Source organism: Phacochoerus africanus, chromosome 9 (genome assembly GCF_016906955.1).
Source record: "Phacochoerus africanus isolate WHEZ1 chromosome 9, ROS_Pafr_v1, whole genome shotgun sequence".
Taxonomy (NCBI): domain Eukaryota; kingdom Metazoa; phylum Chordata; class Mammalia; order Artiodactyla; family Suidae; genus Phacochoerus; species Phacochoerus africanus.
Window position 1 is genome coordinate 54,164,337 of NC_062552.1, and position 24,069 is coordinate 54,188,405.

Here is a 24,069-nt window from a genome sequence, read left to right on the forward strand (position 1 = left end):
CTCCCAGCCATCTAACAGATTGTCAAATGGAGTCAGTTCTTCCTTTGAAATTACTCATTTTTCTTTCTTTCTCTTTTTTTTTCTTTCTTTTTTTTTTTGCCTTTTTTTAAGGGCCACACCCATGGCATATGGAGGTTCCCAGGCTAGGGGTCCAGTCGGAGCTGCAGCTGCCTGCCTACACCAGAGCCACAACAATGAGGGATCTGAACCATGTCTGCAACCTATACCACAGCTCATGACAATGCCAGATCCTTAACCCACTGAGTAAGTCCAGGGATGGAACTCATGTCCTCATGGATGCTAGTTGGGTTTGTTAACCTCTGAACTACGACAGGAACTCTGATTTTTCTTTCTTTCTTTCACCGTTGCCCTAGTTGAAGACCTTATTATCTCTCTCACCTGGATTCCTGAAGTAGTTGCCTAATATTTCTCTCTCGAATCTGTCTTCCCTGCTCTTGTCCTAGTTACTGTGTTAATCGTTATATGTGATCAAGCCACTTTTCTGTTGGAAAACTTTTGTGGTTCCCATTGCCTGCAGATTAAAATTCTAATATTCTGGGAGTGTCCTGGTAGCCTAACAGTTAAGGATCTGGTGTTGTCACTGCTGTGGCTTGGGTCACTGCTCTGGCGTGAGTTTGATTCCTGCCCTGGGAACTTCCCCATGCCTGGGGTTACAGCTAAAAAATAAAAAATGAAATAAAATTCTAACATTCCAGATACCACCCCCCCCACTCCTCTACTGTAATGATTTGTCATTCCCTAAATATGCCTTGTTTTCATGTCTTTTTGCTCTTTTTTATGCTGTCTCCATTATCTTAAATGTCTTTTTCCTATTTTCACCTCTCCAAATAAAATTTATCTTACAAAGTCTAGCTAGTAATTTAAGCATCTCTGTTCCCATAGAGTGATCTCCAGGTATTCAGCACATTTTATGTCACTGATAAGTGTCGCACAGAGTGATCCATTAGAAATGTCTCCTGGAGTTCCCATTGTGGCGCGTTGGAGATGAATCCGACTAGGAACCATAAGGTTGAGGGTTTGATCCCTGGCCTCAATCAGTGGGTTAAGGATCTGGCGTTGTCCTGAGCTGTGGTGTAGGTCGCAGATGTGGCTTGGATCCTGCGTTGCTATGGCTGTGGTGTAGGCTGGCAGCTGTAGCTCTGATTGGACCCCTAGCCTGGTTACCTCCATGTGCTGAGGGTGCAGCCCCCCTCCCCCCAAAAAAAGAAAAAAAAAGAAACATTTCCTATGAATGAATATGTAGCTGTCAGAGTAGAATTTTTTTTTTTTTTGGAAAATTGCTTGAAAATATATATAAAACAAAGCTTTTTCAACATAGGTTAAATATGAAAGGTATATCAGGACTATTTATAAGAATTATTATGCAAATAAAGATAGGCTTTTATCTGCGCACTCATTTTTCACACTACTGTGTCACCTTCAATGTTTAATGTTAATAGGCCTCTCTCGGTACTTGAGGTCATGTGATGTAGTTTAGGGTGCTTCAGGAAGCCCAGCTTCAGAATGTGAGCTTTTATTAGTGAGTATTAAGTAGGTGGTAGCTGTTATTATTTCTGAAGGAGGCAATATATTGTAGCAATTGAGTTTAGGCTTTAGAATCATACCAACTTGGGTTCAGGTGTGAGCTTAGCTTTTTACTAATGGAGTAATCTTGGACAGGTTGTTTTACTTTGAGGAGCCGATGGTTTTCTTGTCAGTAAAATAGGAATAATGTGACTACTTACCTTATGGGGTTTTTGCAAGGATCAAGTGAGATGATGCATGTGAAGTATTTAGCTTAATGTCTGCCAAGTGGTCTTTTAGTGTTATTTATATTGAAAACAAATCACTCCAATGTTACTGTTTTCCTCTTTGATAGTTGTATTTCAGATCAAATATCACTTAACATTTTTAAAAATAGTTTTTATTTGAGTAAGATTTGTTAAAGCAGTTCTGGGGTTGAACTTGAGGAGGAGAACTTTTTGTGAGAGGAAGGACTCAGGACCCTAGTTTCCATTTCCTTCATGTGAGAGTTTTGTTGCTGAGTTCTATTTGTGGCCATGGCTTGTCCTGATCACAGATACGGTGTGCTGATGTCACCACTTGGTATCATATTCTCAGAACTTTTTTTTTTAAGTGACTTATGTGTTAAAACTTCTGTGCTTGTCAGAGTTCCCGTCGTGGCAGCGGAAAAGAATCCAACTAGGAACCAATGGTTGGCGTTGCAGGTTTGATCCTTGGCCTCGCTCAGTGAGTTAAGGATCTGGTGTTGCCGTGAGCTGTGGTATAAGTCGCAGACGTGGTTCGGATCCCACATTGTAGCTTCAATTCAACCCCTAGCCTGGGAACCTCCTCCATATGCAGTGGGCATGGCCCTTAAAAGCAAAACAAAAACAAAAACAAAAACAAAAAACCCAAAAAACAAAAGCAAACAAAAAAAACACTTTCGTGTTTGTAGAAACATTTGTTCTTGAAGAAAAAAATTTAAAACTCCACATTATTACTAAGGTGATTTTCTGAAACCCACAGATCTGATCAGGTCACCTCCCACTTAAACCCTTCAGTGTCTCTCATGACAAGGGTGAAGGAAAGGTTTCTTAGCATGACAGACAGGCCTTGCACCATCCAGCCTGATCATCTTTTTCCATCTTCACCTCCCATTGTTCCTCATACTTTCCCTTCCAGCAATGGCAGTGCTGGCGACTGGCCTGGTTTTCTCAGCTCTCCCTGCCTTTGTTCATAGTATTTCTTCTGTTTGGAGGCCTTCTTTGCCTTGGCCATTTAGTTAACTTATCATTCTTTAAAACCCATCAGTATTTGTAGATGATGTGGAACTGGAGGAGAAATTAATATTTTGGATAGCAGACTCAGGGTCCGCCAAAGATGTTGGCATTCAGAATAATGGGCTGAATCAAACATGAAGAAATACAATAGATATGAGTGCAAATAATGGTTCTAATATGGAATTGTAGAGAGAGGGCTTAGCAGCTATGTATTTAGGAGAAAATATTAAGAACCTCTGTTGATTCTAAGGGTGTTATAAAATAATTTGAGACTTTGTCTGCGGTTGTGGAGTGTTCGGAATGAAGTTCAAGCCAGCCAAACCACACCTGGGACACAGTGTTCAGAGGTGAGTGAGAAAGAGGCGAGGGGCAGGGAGTCATGTCAGACACTCTAGTAGTACCTGCTAATGTTCTGAGTGCTCACTCTCTTTCAGGCCCTGTCCTTAACGCTTTGAGTTATCTCTTTTAATCCTCACAGTGGTCTTATGAGGTAGGTGCTTTTCTTCCTCCCTTTTTATGAAGAGTACTTGATGGAACTGGAATCATTTTAATGTGTCAGCATGTGACTCATCATATGAGGGGAAAGGAGGAAAAGCACAAATATTTTAAAAATATGTAGCCAAGCACTGTGCTAATTAGCACTGCATTATAGGTGTAATCTTGTTTAATCCTCAACAACAGACCTATTTGGAAAATACTGTTATTCACTTTTAACCAACGAAGACACTGGCTGAGTGACTTGCTATCTTGATAACTAACAGAGACAGGATGTAAATTTAGGTCTTTTAAGGTCCCTAGTCAGTGCTTATTTTTAATTCCATATGTTGTCTTGCTTCAGAAGGCACCTTAGGGTGCCAGTGGGGAACTGGTGCTGGCTTAATAAAAAACTTTCTGGCTACCAGAATCCAGAAATGAAATGGGTTAACTTGAATATGTGATTCCATGTCAGCATCAGTGTTCAGGGTCAGCTTACATTGTGATTTGGCCGAGATGTTTTGGGAGCATTCAGACACTGAGATGGGGAAAGGAGTGGTAGATGAGAGGGAAGTAGAGGAGTTGGGATAGACTGGGAGTGATTCTTTGTTTGTTTGTTTGTTTGTTTGTTTGTTTTTGCTGTGCCTGTGGCAAGTGGAAGTTCCTGGGCCGGGGATCAACCCCCCCACAGCAGTGACTTGAGCCATGACAGTGACAATGCTGGGTCCTTAACCCTCTGAGCCACAAGAGAATTCCTGGAAGATCTTTAATGAGCTTCCAACTATGAAATTCTATGGATATATGACAGTTTTAAACATGAGAATTGATAACATGAGAATTGTATTGGCTAATGACTTTTGTGCATAGATTGATTTATTTTTTAATGTCAGCTTTATCAAGGTATAAATAGCATATAAAATTGTAAGATATTTGAAGTAAGTATGTTATGGTGATTAGATGTATGTATACATTATGAAGGGGTTCCTTCCATCTAGTTAGTTAACATATCCATCACCTCACATGTTTATCTTTTTTATTTTTTTGGTGTGAGAACATTTAAGTTCTACTCTTAGTAAATTTCAATTATACAATAGTGTTATCAACTATAGTCACTGTGTTTTACCTTAGATCCTCAGATCTTACTCATCTTTTTTTTTTTAAATGTTTTCAACCTTATTAGAAAGTTTATAGATTTTTATTTAGTTTAGAACAGAGGTACTACCAAATTCAATCTGCTTATCTGCTGATAAGGATTTTAGTTTTGTTTGTTTTTTTCTTTTTAGGGCCTCACCTGTGGCATATGGAAGTTCCCAGGTTAGGGGTCAAATGGGAGCTATAGCTACCGGCCTATACCACAGCCACAGCAACGCAGGATCTGAGCCTTGTCTGTGACTTATGCCACAGCTCACAATAATGCCAGATCCTTAACCCAATGAATGAGGCCAAGGATCGAACCTGCATCCTCATGGATCCTAGTTGGGTTTGTTAAAGGCTGAGCCATGAAGGGAATTCCCAGATCTTCCTCATCTTATAGCTGAAAGTTTGTATCCTCTCAGTACTTTCCCTACCCGCTACCCCTGGCAACCACTAAAAATTTGGCTTTTTTTTTTTACATTCCAATATAGGTGATACCATGTAGTATTTGTCTTTCTTGGTATGGTTTATTTCACTTGGCATAATGCCCTCAACGTCCATCCATATTGTCACAAATGGCAGGATTTCCTTTCTCATGGCTGAGTAATATTTCTTTGTATGCACATGCAATGACTTTATTCATTTATCCATTTATGGTCAGTTAGGTTGTTTCCATATCTTGTCTGCTATGAATAATGCTGTAAAGAACATGAGAGTGCAGATATAGCTTGGCTGTCCTGTTTTCATTTCCTTTGGCTATACAGTCATCCCTCCATAGCCATAAGTTCAGCATTTGTGGATTCAACTGACTGTGGATTGAAAATATTCAGGGAAAAAAATGATTCCACAAAGTTCCAAAAAGTAAAATTTGAATTTGCAGTTTGACATCATCTATTTAAATAGCATGTACATTGTATTTTTAACTATTTACATCATATTAGGTGTTATAAATAAGCTACAGATCATTTGAAGTATACAGGAGGGTGTGTTTAGGTTGTATGGACACACTATGACATTTTATATACGGGACTTGAGCATCCTTGGATTTTGGTGCCCATTCACCTGGAACCATCCCATGCTGATAATCAGGGGTAACTGTATACCCAGAAGTGGGATTGCTGGATGATATGGCAGTTCTATTTTTAATTTTTTGAGGAATCTCCATATTGCCTCCACAGTGGCTGTGCCAATTTGCATTCCCTTTGTCAACTGGGAGAGAAAGGAAAACCTAAAAATTGAGAATTATATTTTATTTGATGGACTTGATGAAGACTTACACCCAGGAGGCAGCCTCTCAGATAGCTCTGTAGGACTGATCTGAAGAGGTAAGGGAGGAGCCAGGACAAATAGGGGTTTTGAAAAATACCCAAGTAGTGAACATCAAAAGATTACTGCTATTTAAAGAGAACCAGACATCTTAAGTTAATGAATTTAGTGCTTTTCTACGTATGGGAAGATGCAAGGGTTTATTGAAATTATTCTTTTGATATGCACCTAATCTAGGTGCATTTTCTCTATCCTCAATCTCCTCAGGTTGTACAGTTGGGGGGTGGCTGCAGGGGCTGATGGCTCGGTGGCAGGTAACCTGTTTTTTCTCCTTCGTCAGTTCCCCTCAGGGTATAAGTCAGTGGTGGCTGCAGTGGCTGATGGCTCCATGGCCTCAACATTCTTTGTTTACTGAAGTGGCAGGTGATGTTCTTTGTCCACACCACCAGTGGTCCACAAGGGTTCCCTTTTCTTCACGTCCTCACCAACACTTGTTTTCTTGATAATAGCTATTCTAACAGGTGTGAGGTGATAGCTCATTGTGGTTTTGATTTGCATTTCCCTGATGATTTAATGATGTCGAGTATCTTTATGTGCCTTTTGGCCATTTGTATGTCTTCTTTGGAAAATTTATCTATCCAGTTCCTTTGCCCATTTAAAAATTGGATTGCTTGGAAGTTTGTTTGTTTTTCTGTTTTGTGAGTTCCTCATATATTTTGGATGTTAACCCCTTATCAGATATGATTTGCAAATATTTTCTGTCACCTTTCATTTTGCTATAGTTTCTTTTTCTTTTCAGAACCCTTTTGATACAGTCTTCTTTGTTTATTTTTGCTTTTGATGCCTCTGCTTTTGGTAACAAATCAGAAAAATCATCTCCACAATGGATGTCAGGGTCCTTTCCTCTGTGTTTTTTTTTTTCTTTTTTCTTTTTTCTTTTTAGGGCCACACCTGCAGCATATGGAGTTTTCCAGGCTAGGTGGCGAATCAGAGCTGAAGCCACCGGCCTACGCACAGCCGCAGCAACTCGGGATCCAAGCCACGTCTGTGACCTACACCACAGCTCACGGCAACACCGGATCCTTAACCCACTGAGTGGGGCCAGGAATTAAACCCGCAACCTCATGGTTCCCAGTCGGATTCATTTCTGCTATTCCACAACGGGAACTTTCCCCTATGTTTTCTTAAAGGGGTTTATTGTCTTGCATTCAAGTCTTTAATCCATTTCAGGTTGATTTTCATGTCTGGTTTAAGATAGGAATCAATGCATAGATTTATTTTTTAATGTATTTATAAAGTTAAATGCTCAAGTTTTATAAGGAGGCTTTGTATCTTAAGTTGAGAATGATGGGTAGGCTTAACAGTTAAATTATTTAAAGCCCTATTAAGTGGACTGAACATGGAGAGATACCAGCCTTTTTCCTGCATGTAATATCTGAAACTTTGTCCTGTTTAGATGGCTCTGGAAAGTTCAGCCCGATTAGGCTTCTGGGGTGATGTGGTAAGAGCAACAGTGGTACAGTAAGGATTCTAAACTGGGAAATCAGGGTCCTTTTATCCCACCTTTGCCACTAGCTAGCAGGTAACCTTGGATAGGCCTTACTCTTATTTGTAAAATGAGAGGGTTGCGCAGATAGGTACAGCCTCTGGGTAAGCATTTGGGCAAGACAATGTTTTGTTTTGGAGCTACACTTCTAAGATCTCTCCAAAGGAATTAATTATAGGTACAGAAGAATGTTGTGTACAAAGACCTTCCTTGCACAATTATTCGATGATTGAAAACATTCAGAAGTGGAGTTCCCATCGTGGCTCAGTGGTTAACGAATCCAACTAACAACCACGAGGTGGTGGGTTCAATCCCTGCCCTCGCTCAGTGGGTTAAGGATCTGGCGTTGCTGTGAACTGTGGCGTAGGCCGGCAGCTACAGCTCCGATTAGACCCCTAGCCTGGGAACCTCCACAGGAGTGGCCCTAGAAAAGACAAAAAGACAAAAAAAAAAAAATTCAGAAGTGATATAAATGTCCAACATAGGTGACTGTTTAAGCACTTGGTAGAATTTTAACATAACTCAGAGTATTCATAAACTATATGATAACATGAAAAATATTCATAAAATATTGAGAACTGTTTTGTAATGTTCTTTAATGGATATGTGTTACACTGGGGGGAAAACCCCAAAGAGATTTGACCTGGAAGTGCATTTGGTTCCTCACCGTCACATTTTGTAGTTCTCTGAGTTAGTGGCAGAAGGGGAATCTCAGGTGTGTTACAGAGAAGGACAGGAGGGTTTGTTGTACCTTCTTGGAGTTAGAGTAGAATCCAAACTTCTCTTAAGATTAAAAATTATAGTAATACAGCACCCTATGTAATGCTCTTAATTTTTCAAAGCAGTTTCGTCCTAATTAAACTTTTTTGGGGGGAGGGGCTGTATCCTCCGCATGTGGAAATTCCTGGGCCACGGATTGAACCCATGCCATAGCAGTGACAATGCTGACTCCTTAACCACTAAACCACCAGGGAGCTCCTAACTAACTTTAGTCTTATAAACAAACCGGGTGATACTCTGTTATGGAGCAGAGCTTAGTTAGAATGAAGGATGTGCCACATCTGGTAACTGACGGGCAGTGTGGGGCTTGGCAGTTGTTTAGAGACACTTTGCTTCGACTCTTTCTTCTAGCTCTGCCTCTCTGCTGATTCCTTTTCATCAGATCAAAGTTGGCTTTTCTTCTGGCCTGACATGTGTGTGATATCCAGGGTATTCTACTACACTGTAGAAAACTTGTCATCAGTCAGGACTCTTTGGTGTAGCTGGACAAGAGAAGGCAAAGATGAGGGGATTAGGGGAGATGTGATTCTGGTCCCTTGTTTTCCTCTGATTTTAGACTAGTGATCTTAGAGGAGAACCTAAACAAGCCTGGTAGCTGCCTCTAATTCAAGGCAAAACCACTGCTGTGCTGTTTTGTTTGTTTTTAAAGCTTTTTACTTTTTATATTATAGTTGATTTTCAATGTTCTGTCAATTTCAGTTGTACAGCAGAGTGACCCAATCATGCATATGTATGTGCATTCTTTTTCTCACATTATCCTCCATCATGTTCTATCACAAGTGACAAGATATAGTTCCTTGTGTTACACAGCAGAATCTCATTGCTTATCCACTCCCAAATGCTATAGTTTGCATCTACTAACCCCAAACCCCCAGTCCATCCCACCCCCACCCGCCCTTGGCAGCCACAAGTCTGTTCTCCAAGTCCATGGGTTTGTTTCTTTCTTTTTTTTTTTTTTTGTCTTTTTGCTATTTCTTGGGCCACTCCCTCGGCATTTGGAGGTTCCCAGGCTAGGGGTTGAATCAGAGCTGTAGCTGCCAGCCTACGCCAGAGCCACAGCAACGCGGGATCTGAGCCACGTCTGCGACCTACACCACAGCTCACGGCAATTCCAGATTGTTAACCCACTGAACAAGGGCAGGGATCAAACCCGCAACCTCATGGTTCCTAGTCGGATTCGTTAACCACTGCGCCATGACGGGAACTCTGGGTTTGTTTCTTTTAACAGTGCTGTGCTGTTAGTCCATAGTCTTTCCCTTGTGTTCACCTCATTTTCAGAGAAAAATAAGTAACTTTTTCTTCATACTATTATGTGATAAAGGGTTGGTTTTGGCTTAGAATTGTTCTATGTTTGTTCCTTTTAATGAGAATGCAAGTTAGACTGTCCCCTGAGAGCTGGGGTTGCCAGGAGCTATTTGCTGTATCCTTTCTATCAGTAAAATATTGGAGGAATGGTCATATGAGATGTGTTCTTAGACTACGGCTGTTTCCCATATGATTGACCTACGTTCTTTTTCACATTGCCGTTCTGGTCTTTAGGCTCTTGAAGGAGTACAGTTTGGACTTTGTGGCTTTTACAAATTGGTATCTAATTTAGTTACTATGGCAATTCTTCTGGAAAATTCATCTGTTTCTTCTTTTTCCCCTTATGATATACCAGTTCTACTACCTAAAAGAAAAGCCAGAGGAGAAAAATGTGTTGTCATTGGATATAGGAAATAACCAGAAAATTCTCTAGCAACATTCATCTATCCAGCCTGTATTTTTTTATTTTTATATTTTATTTTTATTACTATTATTTTTTGTGGCCACACCTGTTGCATATGGAAGTTCCCAGGCTAGGGGTCAAATCAGAGCCACAGCTTGCAGCCTAAGCCACAGCCACAGCTGCTCAGGATCTGTATCTATAACCTGTGGTGCCGCAGCTTGCAGCAATGCCAGGTCCTTAACCCACTGAGTGAGGCCAAGGATAGAACCTGCATCCTCATGGATACTAGTCTTGTTCTTAACCCACTGAGCTGCAATGGGAACTCCAGACTGTACTTCTTTTTTTTGAGTACATACTATGTGTAAGACAGTCACAGAGCAGCTTTAGAAGTAGATTTGAAAGTGAGATTGAGCAACTATTATATAGAGCTTGAAAAAAATTGTTGCTTATTTTTTAAAAGATTCTGAGTGGTAATCTCAGTTTGAAAAGATAGAATTAATATGAGAAATTTTATTCTGAATTATGAAAGTAATAATTTTTAAAAGTATGATAACTTCAAGTTCTATTGTAGGTCTTTCAGATAAGTTTACTAATATAAATAATTATACAGAAACACTTATAAGTGAAATTATAAATACATTTACATATGATTTGGCCTGTTTTTCTATTGCATATTAGTGTTTTCTTATAATTTTTCAAGGATGCCTGTGCGTGTATGTATAAAGTATATGGCATACTTAAATGTTTCTTCCAGTTTTATTTGTCTTTTAATATAAACTTCTATGTATCAGTGAACATTATAAGTATTTCCTTCTTATGTTGTCCTACCCTATTTGGCAGTAAATCCAGTTTTTACTCCAGAATGTCGTATGTTTGAATGTTATTTTTTGTTTGTTTGACTTTTCAAAGATTTATCATTAGTGAAACAGACCAGGCATCATTCAGTGGGTTTGCCTTTTTGTTTTTTTCCCCCAAGTATGGTGAAGAGTGTGGGGATAACAGAAGCCTTGTAAAATTGTAGTAGAGTAATTTTAAATTAGGAGGTTTTAACTGAGGTCAATGAAATCTCTGAAATTATATATTAAATTTAAGTATATGTACATTTGGAGGGGTTATCTGTACCTTTCCTTAGATAATCAAGCGATTCTGTGACTGAAGTGAAGTTTAAAACCATTGCCCTAAATGATTTTTTAGTTACCTGTGTTTTTGTTCATAGAAAATATTTGCAAATAAACTTTGCTTTGTTTTATCTTGGGGTTCCCTGAAAATCTTGTGAGAGGTGTTCTAGGGGAACAATATAGTTTTCTTTTCCTTTATAACTTCCTCTCCCTCTAAAAAAAACACTTAAGAATTCATTTTTAGGAGTTCCCGTCGTGGCGCAGTGGTTAATGAATCTGACTAGGAACCATGAGGTTGCGGGTTCGATCCCTGCCCTTGCTCAGTGGGTTAAGGATCCGGCGTTGCGTGAGCTGTGGTGTAGGTTGCAGACGCGGCTTGGATCCCGCGTTGCTGTGGCTCTGGCGTAGGCTAGTAGCTACAGCTCCGATTCGACCCCTAGCCTGGGAACCTCCATAAGCCGCAGGAGCAGCCCAAGAAATAGCCAAAAAAGACAAAAAAAAAAAGGAATTCATTTTTACTGCTTCCATTGGAGTTTCCTTCAGCATTTTAGGTGAGATGATTGACTATTTTGGTAACCCCAAAACAACTTTAAAATCTGAACCTAGGAATTCACTGTGGATGCTGAATTCTCAAACCAGAAAAGAACATCAACTACAAATTTAAGTTTCTGAGCAGATGGTGTTACAAATGGTTTTTCTTAGGTGTTCTTGAGGAACCACCGAAGGAGTGAGGGAGGGAGTAGGGGTCATGAGGCAATTAGGACCTGGGGAGCCAGTTGGCGCTCTTGCTGCAGGAGAGGAAAGTAGGGTAGAGAAGAGAGTGGCATTTATACTAAGCTTCCTGCCTCTGAGATCTGACTGGGCCAGGACAAGAATATGTGTAAAACTGAATCTTTTTTTTTTTTTTTTTTTGTCTTTATGCCTTTTCTAGGGCTGATTCCCATGGCATATGGAGGTTCCCAGGCTAGGGGTCTAATCGGAGCTGTAGCCACCGGCCTATGCCAGAGCCACAGCAACGCTGGATCCAAGCGACGTCTGTGACCTACACCACAGCTCACGGCAACGCCGGATCCTTAACCCACTGAGCAAGGGCAGGGATCGAACCCGCAACCTCATGGTTCCTAGTCAGATTCGTTAACCACTGAGCTACGACAGGAACTCCTGAAACTGAATCTTAAAAGAGTATTTCTTATGTTCAATTTAAACTTCTCCAAGGAAAATAGATTAAGGTTGAAACCTCTAAGGAAGAGGTCTGACCTTCTCTCTCTTTTCTCATCTGCAGGTGGATGGAAGCATGCCTTGGGGAAGATCTGCCTCCCACCACAGAACTGGAAGAGGGGCTTAGGAATGGGGGTCTACCTTGCCAAACTAGGAAACTTCTTCTCCCCCAAAGTGGTGTCCCTGAAGAAGATCTATGATCGAGAACAGACCAGATACAAGGTGAGTCCTTCCTAGCTTCGTGCTTAAATATCTGTAAACTTGAGAGAGAAGGTTAGCATACTTTATTCTGTGAAAGAGTTATTGAGAAATATGTATAAGTGTGTTTGTTCCGACAAAATAAAGTACCTGACAGAATGGAGAAAATAGTGCAAATTCAAGATACAGTAATAAAAGAACTTCAGCTGTATGTATTTCTGGCTCAATTCTAATGAGTAATTTGTATCTAGAATTTTCATGGTCCTTAATGAATTTCTTTATTTCCTAGAAGGTAGAGGAAGTAACTTGGGGAACTGCTACTTTACATCTAATTTTTTTTTTTTTTTTTTTTTTTGGCTGCATCTTCGGCATGTGGAAGTTCCCGGGCCAGGGATAGAACCTGCGCTGCACTTGTGGCCTGCGCCTCAGCTGTGGTGATAATGCCAGATCCTTAATCTGCTGCGCCACAAGAGAATGTCCACTCTAAATCTAATTTTAACCAAGCACTGAGATTTGTTGACAAATTGAAAGCAATAGCAACTTTGGGGGGAAAAAATCACCTCATGATATTAAAGTTCAAGATAATATGGGAAAGTCATCTGATTTCAGGAAAATTGAGATAAGTGAAATAGTTTGATTCTTGTGGCCCAGGGCCCTCAAAAAGAAGACTGCTTTAATTAAGCTGGGAGGTTGATGAGGACAAAATTCCATTGTCTGCAGAGCTTCTGTGGGGAAGCTCTTTCCTAAGGACTCTTATCTGAATAAGGATGAGTTTAAAAGATAGTGGAAGATTCGAAACCAAGAGCAAATGCAAGAGGGGTCAACCATAATTGGGCCAGAGCTCAGAATGAGTTAAGGACGAAGACAGAATTAAAAGAGATTTTTGTTTCATGTTTAAATTCAAAGAAAAACAAAGAGAGTGTAGGTCTTAAGCCAAAATGAACACCCTAAACAGAAACTTTTCTTCATCAGAAAGCAGAGGCGTATGTATTGAGTTTTATTTTTTATTTTTATTTTTTTGCTTTTTAGGACCACACCTGCAGCATATGGACGTTCCCAGGCTAGGGTTGAATCAGAGCTGTAGCCGCCAGCCTCCTCCACAGCCATAGCAATGCCAGATCATCAACCCACTGAGCAAGACCAGGGATCAAACCCTCGTCTTCATGGTTACTAGTTGGGTTCATTAACCACTGAGCCACGACGGAAAGTCCATATTGAGTTTTAAATAAGTGGTTATTCTTTTTTTTTTTTTTTTGCTTTTTTGCTTTTAAGGGCCTCACCCGCAGCATATGGAGATTACCAGGCTAGGGGTTGAATTAGAGCTACAGCTGCCGGCCTACGCCACAGCCACAGCAATGCCAGATCCGAGCCACGTCTGTGAACTACACCACAGCTCACAGCAACACGGGATCCTTAACCCACTGAATAAGGCTAGGGATCGGACCCACAACCTCATGGTTCCCAGTCGGATTCATTTCTGCTGTGCCACGATGGGAACTCCTAAGTGGTTGTTCTGAAGACACCTCCCGTGCTGTTCTGTGGAGAGTCTACAAAATGTGTGTCAGAACAGGCAGACATCAAAGAGGAGTGAATACTGCCGCAACAGTAAAAATAGTAGCCCACCCCCCTACCCCTCTTGAAAGTAAGCCTTCCCTCAAAATAACAGGCGTAGAGATTTAAGGAGGGATATTTAAAGTTGGTATGAAAAAAACCCTTATTTGGGAAGTCTCTTCTGCCTGCCAGACAACATGCTGAGTGCTGTATGTACATTTTCTCAGTTAATCTTTCCATCATAGAGTGCTGTTAAAGTTGGGGAAACTCAGACTCAAATGCGTCCCCATTAGATGGCTGAGTCAGGAGTTGAATCCAAGATAATTGAATTTCAGTGACCGTGGCGATGTTGAGCACAGGACCCGGAGGATTCTGCAAATGGTTCTCTGTTTTTGTTTGGCTTTTTTTTTTTTTTTGGCTGAGCCACAGCAATGACAACACCGGATCCTTAACCCACTAGGCCACCCAGGAATTCCTTCCAAATGGTCCTGAAATGAGAAGAGCTAAGATGCGGATTGGCTTTTTGGGATTAGTATATGAACATAATGTTACTGATAGACTTTAAGCGGACCATGTAAAGTATCACAGGGCAACTTTTATGAGGAGTTTTCATTGAGTATTTGCTTCAATATCACCAACAGTGCCTAATGGTCTTTTGTTTGTTCTAGGCAACTGGCCTCCACTTTAGACACACTGATAATGTGATTCAGTGGTTGAATGCCATGGGTGAGATTGGATTGCCTAAGGTAATTTACGTGATAGTCCTAGTTCTGGGTTAATTCTGGCTATTTTGGCATACTAGTTCCCATTCTACCTGTAAAATGATTCTCAAATGATTGATTCTTTGGTGATTTTTTTTCCTTTTAATATGAAAAGATCTCTTTCTTCAGTGTGTTTAGGGAAGTAACTTTGTTCTTTTTCTCATATATATTTCTTATCTCTGCTTCACTTTACCCTAGAAAAATTCCCTATGATATTATTATTTTTACTATACCATATTGTAAATATTAAAATTCACATACTGTGACAGTCACCATTTTAAAAGGTATATATAATTCAGTGGTTTTTAACTTGTTGACAGAGTTGCTACGTTCATATTTGATTCTAGGAAACATGAAAGAGCTACAGAATAACGAAATCTGTAAGGAGTTTGAATCATTATTTTATTTTTCAAAGAGTAGATGCAATGTAATAATCTTTACTTCTTACATCTAGTTTTGGGGACGACTGTAATTTTTGGTTTCTTTTTCTGACTGTTTTATTGAGGTATAATTGATTACAGAGGAACCACACATATTTAAAGTAGACAACTCGATGAGTTTGGAAAGATGACTGTAGTTTTGATATGAGAGTGTGCATCCTTGAACATTTTGCCAAGAATTTATTTAGTGCTGCTCTTAGTGCAGTTGCCATCTCTAAGTGTTGAGCTGCACCTCACAGGCCTGCAAGCCTTGTAGTTCCCCCTTGCTTGACATTGAGGGAAAAGCCCAGAGCCAGCAACAGAGACGTCACTGGTTTATGGGGTAGGGAATCTTACATGTCCAAAGCAAGGCCCTGGAGTGATGCCCCACTGTGGATGATGGATGGCAGGAACGGCAGGCAGAACACGGCCGCACTCTTTGCTACCGTGGGGGCAGTATACCAGTAATGGGAGAATTGACGTCAGTTTGGCTCATCAGTTACTGGGGAAGCAGCAGAGGGGCTTTTCCCTCATGGCCCCCAGGCAGCTGTCTCCCCTTTAAATAAGCTATCGTAGTGGAGCCATGCTGATCTAAAGATTAGAACAATCACTAGCACGTACTGATCAGGTTCTGTAATTAAGAGGGAAGGCCACGCATGTGAGGAGGGTGTAGGTGAAGCAGGGACTAGTTGAACAGATGTACAGAGAGCAAGAAAACAGCCATCTCAGGAGGCCTGACCATGTGTCCAGCTACCTAGTCTTACCTTGAACCCATAGAGGCCATGATGTAATGTCAGTCTTAGAGCCATGGTCAGCTTTCCCCCCCTCCCACTCCATATCCTTTGACCTAAGAATTCTACTTCTAGGAACTTATCTCTCCCCTACCCCACTGAAAAAGAAAAAGAAGCAGAAAAAATTGGATAAGCACAAAAAAATATATATGTAAGGATTTTTTCAGCACGGCTTATGGTAGAAAAACTTGAGTTTTTAAGCCGTTAAGAAGGGATAATGTCAGCCTTTGTTGACAAAGGAAGTTGTCTGTGATGTGTAAGTCAAAACAAAACAAAAATAAGCTAAGATTTTAAGAGTTTGTGTCTGGCTAAGATGAGAATCACTATTGTTGTCTAAAAATAAAGTGAGTATTCTTGGGGAAAACCTACAAGGAGAAATTGTTTTCATTTCTATGTGATCGGTGAAGGGGAGGTTTTTATTTTCTTTATACTTTCTTGTGGAATCTAAATTTTTGTAACCAAAAAGAAAAGATTAAAAATAAGTGAGACATGGAGTATCAGAAAATGGCTAAAACCAAAGGGGAATGAACATTTGGCATTTAGCAGAGTGCTCTGCTCACTTTGGCATACATACCTGTTGAAGTGAGTTAAATTCAGAGCTAAGTCTTTGCAGAAGACTAGCTTTTGTCCTCTTTTTTTCAGAGCAGAGTGCTGAAGTTCTGTTCCTTGCAGTGGTATGTTTGAGAATTAAGCCCCTACAAATGTCAGGAAATGCAGTGCAATAAGTTCTTACAGCTACTTGGCCTTTCCGTGCACCTGTAACCTCCTGTTCCTGTTTTGTATGTAATATGCCCAATGGGCAATGATGATTTCACCTCTTTTGAATGGATACGAAGAGCTTTGTTAATATTTGCTGTTGCTAATAGTATTGCTACTATGAAATGCCTTTTTAATCATTTATTTTTATTACCTTTTATTGTTTACTAGCAGTCGTGCATTGTCCTGCTCCACAATCTCAGCAAACATACAATTTCCCAAAGGCTCTCAGGAACAATAGGATTATTATGACTGTCAGTCTTGAATTGTCTGCTCTATATGATTGAAGTCCAGAACTCTTCTGAGTAATGTAGACTAAAGATGCTTAGCCTGAAAATGTGTTGTAGTCCATAAGATAATGTGTGATCTATAAATGACATGTATAGTATTTATTGGGATGTCTTCCCTAATCTCTTTATGTGGCACCTAGAGATTAACTATAGAAATTTAACATGCTAATATTTTGGATTTTGTCCATTTGACTATTATAATTGGTGCTATTGGCCAACTCCTCCATGAGAGGTTATTCTGATTTGTAAGGTGGTTTTTAATCTTCAGCTATTCTACCTTCTATATCCTAGTGGTTGGCCTTCTTTAAGTTACAGTTCTTATTTTAGCTACATTCTCTCATTTTCATGGTTTCAGTTGTTTTGAAGGCTCTTTGCTATAAGATAAACACAGTGTCTTCAATTGGCTGTCGGACATTTCTTCTTGGATAGCTTTCTATCTTCTATAAATTCGCATGTCAAAACTAAACCTACCTCAGGAGTTCCTGTTGTGGCTCAGCGGTAATGAACCTGACTAGTATCCATGAAGGATGCAGGTTCTATCCCTGGCCTCGCTCAGTGGGTTAAGGATCCGGCATTGCCGTGAGCTGTGGTGTAGGTCGCAGTTGCGGCTCAGATCCCATTATTGCTGTGGCTGTGGTGTAGGCTGGCAGCTGTAGCTCCAATTCCACCCCTAGCTGGGAACTTCTATATGCCACATGTGTGGCCCTAAGGAAAAAAAAAAAAGTAAAAAACTAAACATGCCTTTCCCCTCATGTGAACTTAGCCTCCTCTATAATAAGTAGTACCATGTCATCATTTTTTCCAGTCATTCAGTCTCAAACCTTGGAGTTACCTTGGGCTCCTAAATGCAGTCATTCCCCAAGCCTCCTCAGTTATTTGAAATGTCTCTTTTATCTGTTGAAGCAGCCTCCCAGCTTGCCTTTTTAGCTTCAGTCTCTTTGCTATTCGGTATATCCTCTGTCCTGTCTCCAGTCAGATCTTCCTGAGGCTCTCGTTTTAGCCTTGGCTCCAAACCTAGGACTTCTCTAAGGCCTGCATATCAAGTTCATACTTTTTCTACTTTTAAGGTCCTCCTGATCTGATTCCATCCTACCTGCCTAAGCTTATTTTTCAATTACCTTCTAAAATGTATTTTGTACTAATTTTGGGAAAAGCGATGGACTTTGATCATGATTTTCACCTTTCAGGAGAAGATATTTCAATCTTAGAATTTGAAAAATAATCCAAAAGATGATTCTGTTACATCCCATCTCTCTTGTTGGGGTGGGGGAGTGCAGTTCTTTCTCATTGGGAGTCATAGGTATTGTGGCGGAAACAAGCATAAAAGCAAGTAATTAGGGAGTTCCCTTCGTGGCGCAGTGGTTAACGAATCCGACTAGGAACCATGAGGTTGCGGGTTCGGTCCCTGCCCTTGCTCAGCGGGTTGACGATCCAGCGTTGCCGTGAGCTGTGGTGTAGGTTGCAGACGTGGCTCGGATCCCATGTTGCTGTGGCTCTGGCATAGGCCGGTGGCTACAGCTCCGATTCGACCTCTAGCCTGGGAACCTCCATATGCCGCGGGAGCAGCCCAAGAAATAGCAAAAAAAAAAAAAAAAAAAAGCAAGTAATTAATGTGTTAAATGCTAAATAGAGTTAGATACAAAGTGCTGTAGTATTCTTCTCACTGCCTTAGTTAAGGCCTTTTATTGCTGATCCAAATTCTTCTAATCACCTCATAATTCAGTCTCACTTCTCTAATCCACTTTTACCCTCTCTCTCTCTAAATTACAGATCGAGTTGTGTGTTCAGCACATTACCATGACACTAGGTCTTGAAATTCAAGGCCGTTCTCCATTTAAACCTACCCTGTCCTATCCTACCTCATTCGGTGATTCACTAAGTATAGAGCTCCTTCCATGACCTTGACTCTGGGGTTGGCATTGACGATAGAGCTGTGAACAACATAGACCTGGTCCTTGCTTTCAGGTGACTTAGAGTCCATTGGAGAAGCCAAATTACAGCACACGTAACTGATTAATTGTAGTTAGTGCTTCCAAGGAAAATGACCCATCTCTCATTTCCATACACATCCTCTATTCTTCCTACTTCATCTGTGTATCTTTCCACTTCCCCTCAAGCATTTATAACTCATTTTAATATTTTGTAGCTTTTTCAACGTCTAATAGTGGTGATTTACACATTCTGAAGCACATAGTAGATGTTCGTTGTTATTATTACTCTGTCTAGGCATGGAGATAGTAACTAGGAAGATTGCAGTCCTTCAGAGCCTAGTACCCTTGCCAGTGATTTAAGCTGGATAGGAACTTGGGTTTCGTTTGCCCAGGTCTGTGTCTGCAGTAAGTAAATCACTTTCACACACTTAATTGAAATGCAGTGTGCTGACCAAATAAGGCTTTTCCACATGGTGCTTTTCATTGTGTAGTGTAGCATTCTATTCCTTACATTACCTATGATGAAACATCTGTTCACCCTAATGAAGTTATTTGCCAAATGCCAATAATATTTTTCTAACTGTCCGAAGTTTTACTTGTATTATTGATGATGGTGAATGATTAAATGGATCCTAGTGGGTGGATACTTTACTCTACTTTTTTTATTTCTCCTTAGATTTTTTACCCAGAAACTACAGACATCTATGATCGAAAGAACATGCCAAGATGTATCTACTGTATCCATGCACTTAGGTAATCAGATTTTCCTGGTAAAATAAGCAGTATATAATAGATTAGTAGTTGTCAGAGATAGAGATTTGGGAGTGGGCAAGTGGGTGAAGGTGGTCAAAAGGTACAAGCTTCCAGTTATAAAATAAGTAAGTCCTGGGACTACAATTAATAACACTGGATTAGTATTTGAAAGTGGCTAAGAGAGTAGATCTTAAAAGATCTTATCACAAGAAGGAAAATTGTTAACTGTACGTAGTGATGGATGTTAACTAGACTTATGGTGATCATATTGTTGTATACCTGGAACTAATATGATATTATATGTCAGTTATATCTCAATGTTTAAAAAAAATATTTAAGAGTTACATCTGAATTGGAGTGTAGCTTTTTGTCCAGGGTGTAATGAAAAAGTTTTTACATTTGCTTCAGAATTTTCAAATAGAATAAGGCACTATTATCTTAACAAAATAGGGAGAAACAGCTGGTTTTTCTAGGGAGTAGGGAGAAGGGATTTATTTATTCCTATAATAATAGAAAATTTTGCTCTAAAAACATAGTGCAAGCTTTCATTATTGATCTAGGGTTTCTGTGAACTCTGCAGTTCACTTGGGATGTAGTCTGTTTCTTTTTAATTAAAATTGCTTAAAAATGATAAAAAACTATATCCATTTGAAAACTTTTATTGCTTACCATTTTGATTCAACCAATAAACTGAATTACAAAATACACTGTGTCTTGATACTTTTTGGTATAAATTTAGGCAACATCTTCAGATAACACCAGTAAATATCAAATGGTTGGTTGATAATTTATTTAGTTATCTGGGTTCTTTTTTTTTTTTTTAGGGCCACGCCTGTGACATATGAAAGTTCCCAGGCTAGTTAGGGGTCGAATGGAGCTAGAGTTGCCGGCCTACACCACAGCCACAGCAGCACCAGATCCGAGCTGCATCTGCGACCTACACCACAGCTCCCGTCAACACCAGATTCTTAACCCACTGAGTGAGGCCAGGGATTGAACCCGTATCCTCATGGATACTAGTCAGGTTCATTTCCACTGAGCCACAGTGGGAGCTCCCATTATTTAGTTGTCTAGGTTCTTGACAAGCCATTTGTTCATTAAATAATTTATACCTATGCAAACATAATAAATAGGAACTGAACAGGGTGTAATTTTTTCACAGTTTCATAGTAAATTTGGAAGATAATTTCAGATCCCCAGCTCTTAGAATCAGCAAAGTACTACATTGGAGGGAGGAGGGGATATGTCTGAAGGGAAGGTGGAGTGGGAGGGAAGTAGGTGCTACTGGTCTAGTATTTCAGAGTATGCAAATTTACTTGATGGCCACAAGACTAAAGCAGAAGGTAGGGGAAGTGAGTGTGAGAAGACATGAGTGTGCGGTTTCTTTGCTTGGGCCGCTCTTTTTATATAGCATCCTATATATATGTATACTTAATAAATGTTAATTATATATTTGAATGTATGTATAATATTAACCCATAAGAATCCTGTCGTCTCCAGTTTCTTGATCAATTGTGTGCTGGGTCCTTGGTATCACTAGAGTCAACATGAAACCCACAAAGGAACGAATATAACTGAGGACTGATAGATCTCTTGTTCAGACAAATGCCTTCACCACTTTGGAGGGTTCCCTCTCTAGGCTGTTTCCCTTCTGGTCCATCTGCCATGCTTGGCATCTTTCCCAAACAGCTATAATCACATTGGATACTTCATAAAATGTTTTGATGGCTCCTTTCTATCTCACCTCCAGCTATTCCCTCCTGTTGACCTATGGTCTAATATTTTCAATAAATGAGAGGCCATGTGCCCTTGTGCGGTTGGTTATGCTGTTTCCTCTGCCAAAGTGCCTTTTTCTCCCTGGTTTAACCTATGCTCTTCGCCAGTACCCCTCAGGATGCTACCTCTTCATTAATATCCTCTCTTTTTCTCTCTGGGAGGGAATTAGCTACTTACCATCTGTGTACTCCTTTAGCATTTTGTAACATACCTCTTCAATATAGTGCTTGTTACATTGTACTCTGGTTACTATTTGTTCTTAAAGCTTGCTTTTTTTGGGGGACTTGCCAGGGCAAGAACTGTTTCCTTGTTCTTTATCTTTGTGTCTATAGTACTTAGATGCCTAGCATATAATCACAATAAATATGTCCAAATTATACATCGTAACAAATCTTCTTCTCCTTCCTCCAACTTAAGGGGATATTTTATTCCCTATAAATAAAAAAGGAAATGGTAGTTTCTCTTCCTCAGACAGCTCTTCATGTTTGTCTCTGCTTATCCAGTCCTTTTGCTCAGTTTCCATCTTCTTGGTGAAGTTTCTCCAGTGACTTCAGCTCATTCCTTTGTCTAAACTCCTAGAGTTTTCTTTTAAGTTATATATTGCTTCTTTCGTATATTTAATCTTTTCTCCCTATTACATTTATTAGCATTGTAGGGTCAGAAGTCATGGCTACCCCCCCTTCCGAGGTGCATAGCATAATGTTGGACAAACAGTGGTAACATGAGAATTTTAAAAAAATTGTTTAGGAATAGGTGATGTATCAGGGAATTTTCAGAATGTATCAATTTCAAATGCATATGTCTGAGCCAAAATCAGATTAATTCTGAGTATCGTGATTGGCTTAGTGTTCTGTGAGTTCTGTCTCTGTTGATAACCTTGCAAAGGCTGTACCTACCATGAGTATCTGAACTTGGTAGGCACAGAAACTAAGTTGGCAGAATTTCTCTGTGCTAGTTCTGCAGCACTACTCTCTGCAACATAGCCAGGGCCCAGGCCCTCTCATTCTCTAAAGAGAGACTGAAGCATTAACTGCCTTTCTAATGATGGCGTCAGAGTGAGAAAGGGAGGAAGCCTGCTATTGTTCTCCATTTCTCTTCAATATACAGTTTGTGCTTAGGAAGTTTATACTTTCTGGTCAGTGATTTATGATTTCTTCCTCCCTCGCGGTGTTTTTCCTAAAGGCTGGGTTGGCAACACCTGATAATATGTAGGAAGTGTTTCTACCTGCTTGAGCCTCTTCTTTCCCTTTACATAACAGTGTTCAAGGCAGGCTCTTTACGCCACTCTCTTGGGCTAGCCCCTTTCCTTTTGGATCAACAGTTTCAGAGAAGCATTATTTCCTGCTGTCTTTTTTTTTTTTTTTTAAGTCTTGACTGGCATTATTCCGGATAGTTACTGTACTTGAGTCATGCTAAATTACTCTTGTAGTTTACATTTTCACCCTCAGATAAGACCTCAGTTCTCCATTATTCTGAATATATATGTGTATTTCCTTTCCATTTCCTCTGATATTTTATCTTTCTAAGAATCGGTTTTGGGACTAAATAGGCCCAAATTCCTTTATTCCACATTTGAAAATATCCTAAAAGCTCTGAAAGTTGAGTTTAGGTTTAGTTCAGACTCTATTATTAGCAAAATCTGGTCAGTATTAATTGAGGTTACTTGGAATGTTTATCTGCTTAATATGATTATTCATGTGTCTCTGTAGGAAAATAATGAATTTGATTAGGGCGCTGCCCCAAAGCTTGCTGGGTGCTTTATAATACTACATAGACAATAAAACCTTTTATAATATCTGAGAAGTCCTAAATTCATATTTTCCCAAAGAATTTAGGTAAGGGATGTGGGCCTGTACTAGATTCTGTTTCCTAATCAACTGCTGTATTTAAAAGAATTTATTAGTAATCATTGAGGTTAGCATAGTGGTTCTTTTCATGGGTTATTCTGCAGTCAGTAAAGATAGTTGGAATCCAGATAGGCTAACACAACCTCTTTTCCCCCATTGCTATAAATAGAGAAATATTTATTATAGAAATATTTATTATACAGCTTAAATAGAGAAAAAGAAAGAAAAGAAAAAGGAATTTAAGCTCAGTTACAGACTGTTATGGGTACCTAACAGTTTATTTGCAAAGGCTGACCTGGGAGACTAGCAACAAAGATTGAAAGTTATGTTTCAGTTTCACCTGTTAGGATTTTTAAATTTCAGCTGTCAGGATTTTAAGTTTGAGTTGTAAGGTTAAGTACTTTTGATTCTGGGGAAGAGGATCCAAGTGGCCATTATGATTCCATTTATAACTTCAGAATATCCTTAAAATATTCCTGGTAATTAAAATGAGATAAAAGGGAAATGGTGCCCACCTGCTTTCTACTTACCGTCTCTGCTTTTTATCACAGGTAGTGATATCATTGTAACACCTCTAATTTGCCTAAAGACACTAAAAGACATTAAACACCAACTCACCCTTTTTGGGGCTCTGAAAGTGACATGCTCAAGCTTTTGTTAAAGTGTGGCAGTCACTTTTCTGTTTTAAAATAGGAATAAAAGGGAAGAAGCTTCTGGAGATAATTTTTTTCCCAATTTAGATTGCAGCTGCAACAAATTTTATGTGGGAAAATATATAAGGAAACATATTACATGTATAGAAGGTAATTAGCTATTTGGCTTTGAGAACTTTATTGAATGGATATAAAATCTTTGGAGAGAGGAACTTTATATATTTCCATTTTGAGCATTTTATTCCAAGGAAAAATCTCTAATCATATAAATATGATTTGTATCTGTTTATCTCAGAAAATAATAAAATTTACTCTG

The 24,069-nt window shown here is 39.6% G+C and overlaps 1 protein-coding gene across 1 annotated transcript in view; it reads left to right on the forward strand.

Moving 5' to 3' along the window:
• The window catches only part of IQGAP1 (IQ motif containing GTPase activating protein 1), a 105,885-nt gene that overhangs the window by 28,269 nt on the left and 53,547 nt on the right, over window positions 1-24,069 (forward strand). Inside the window, 4 exon segments of the mRNA XM_047796986.1 lie at window positions 12,092-12,158; window positions 12,160-12,249; window positions 14,445-14,522; window positions 19,401-19,477. Coding sequence (XP_047652942.1) covers window positions 12,092-12,158; window positions 12,160-12,249; window positions 14,445-14,522; window positions 19,401-19,477 — 312 coding nt within the window.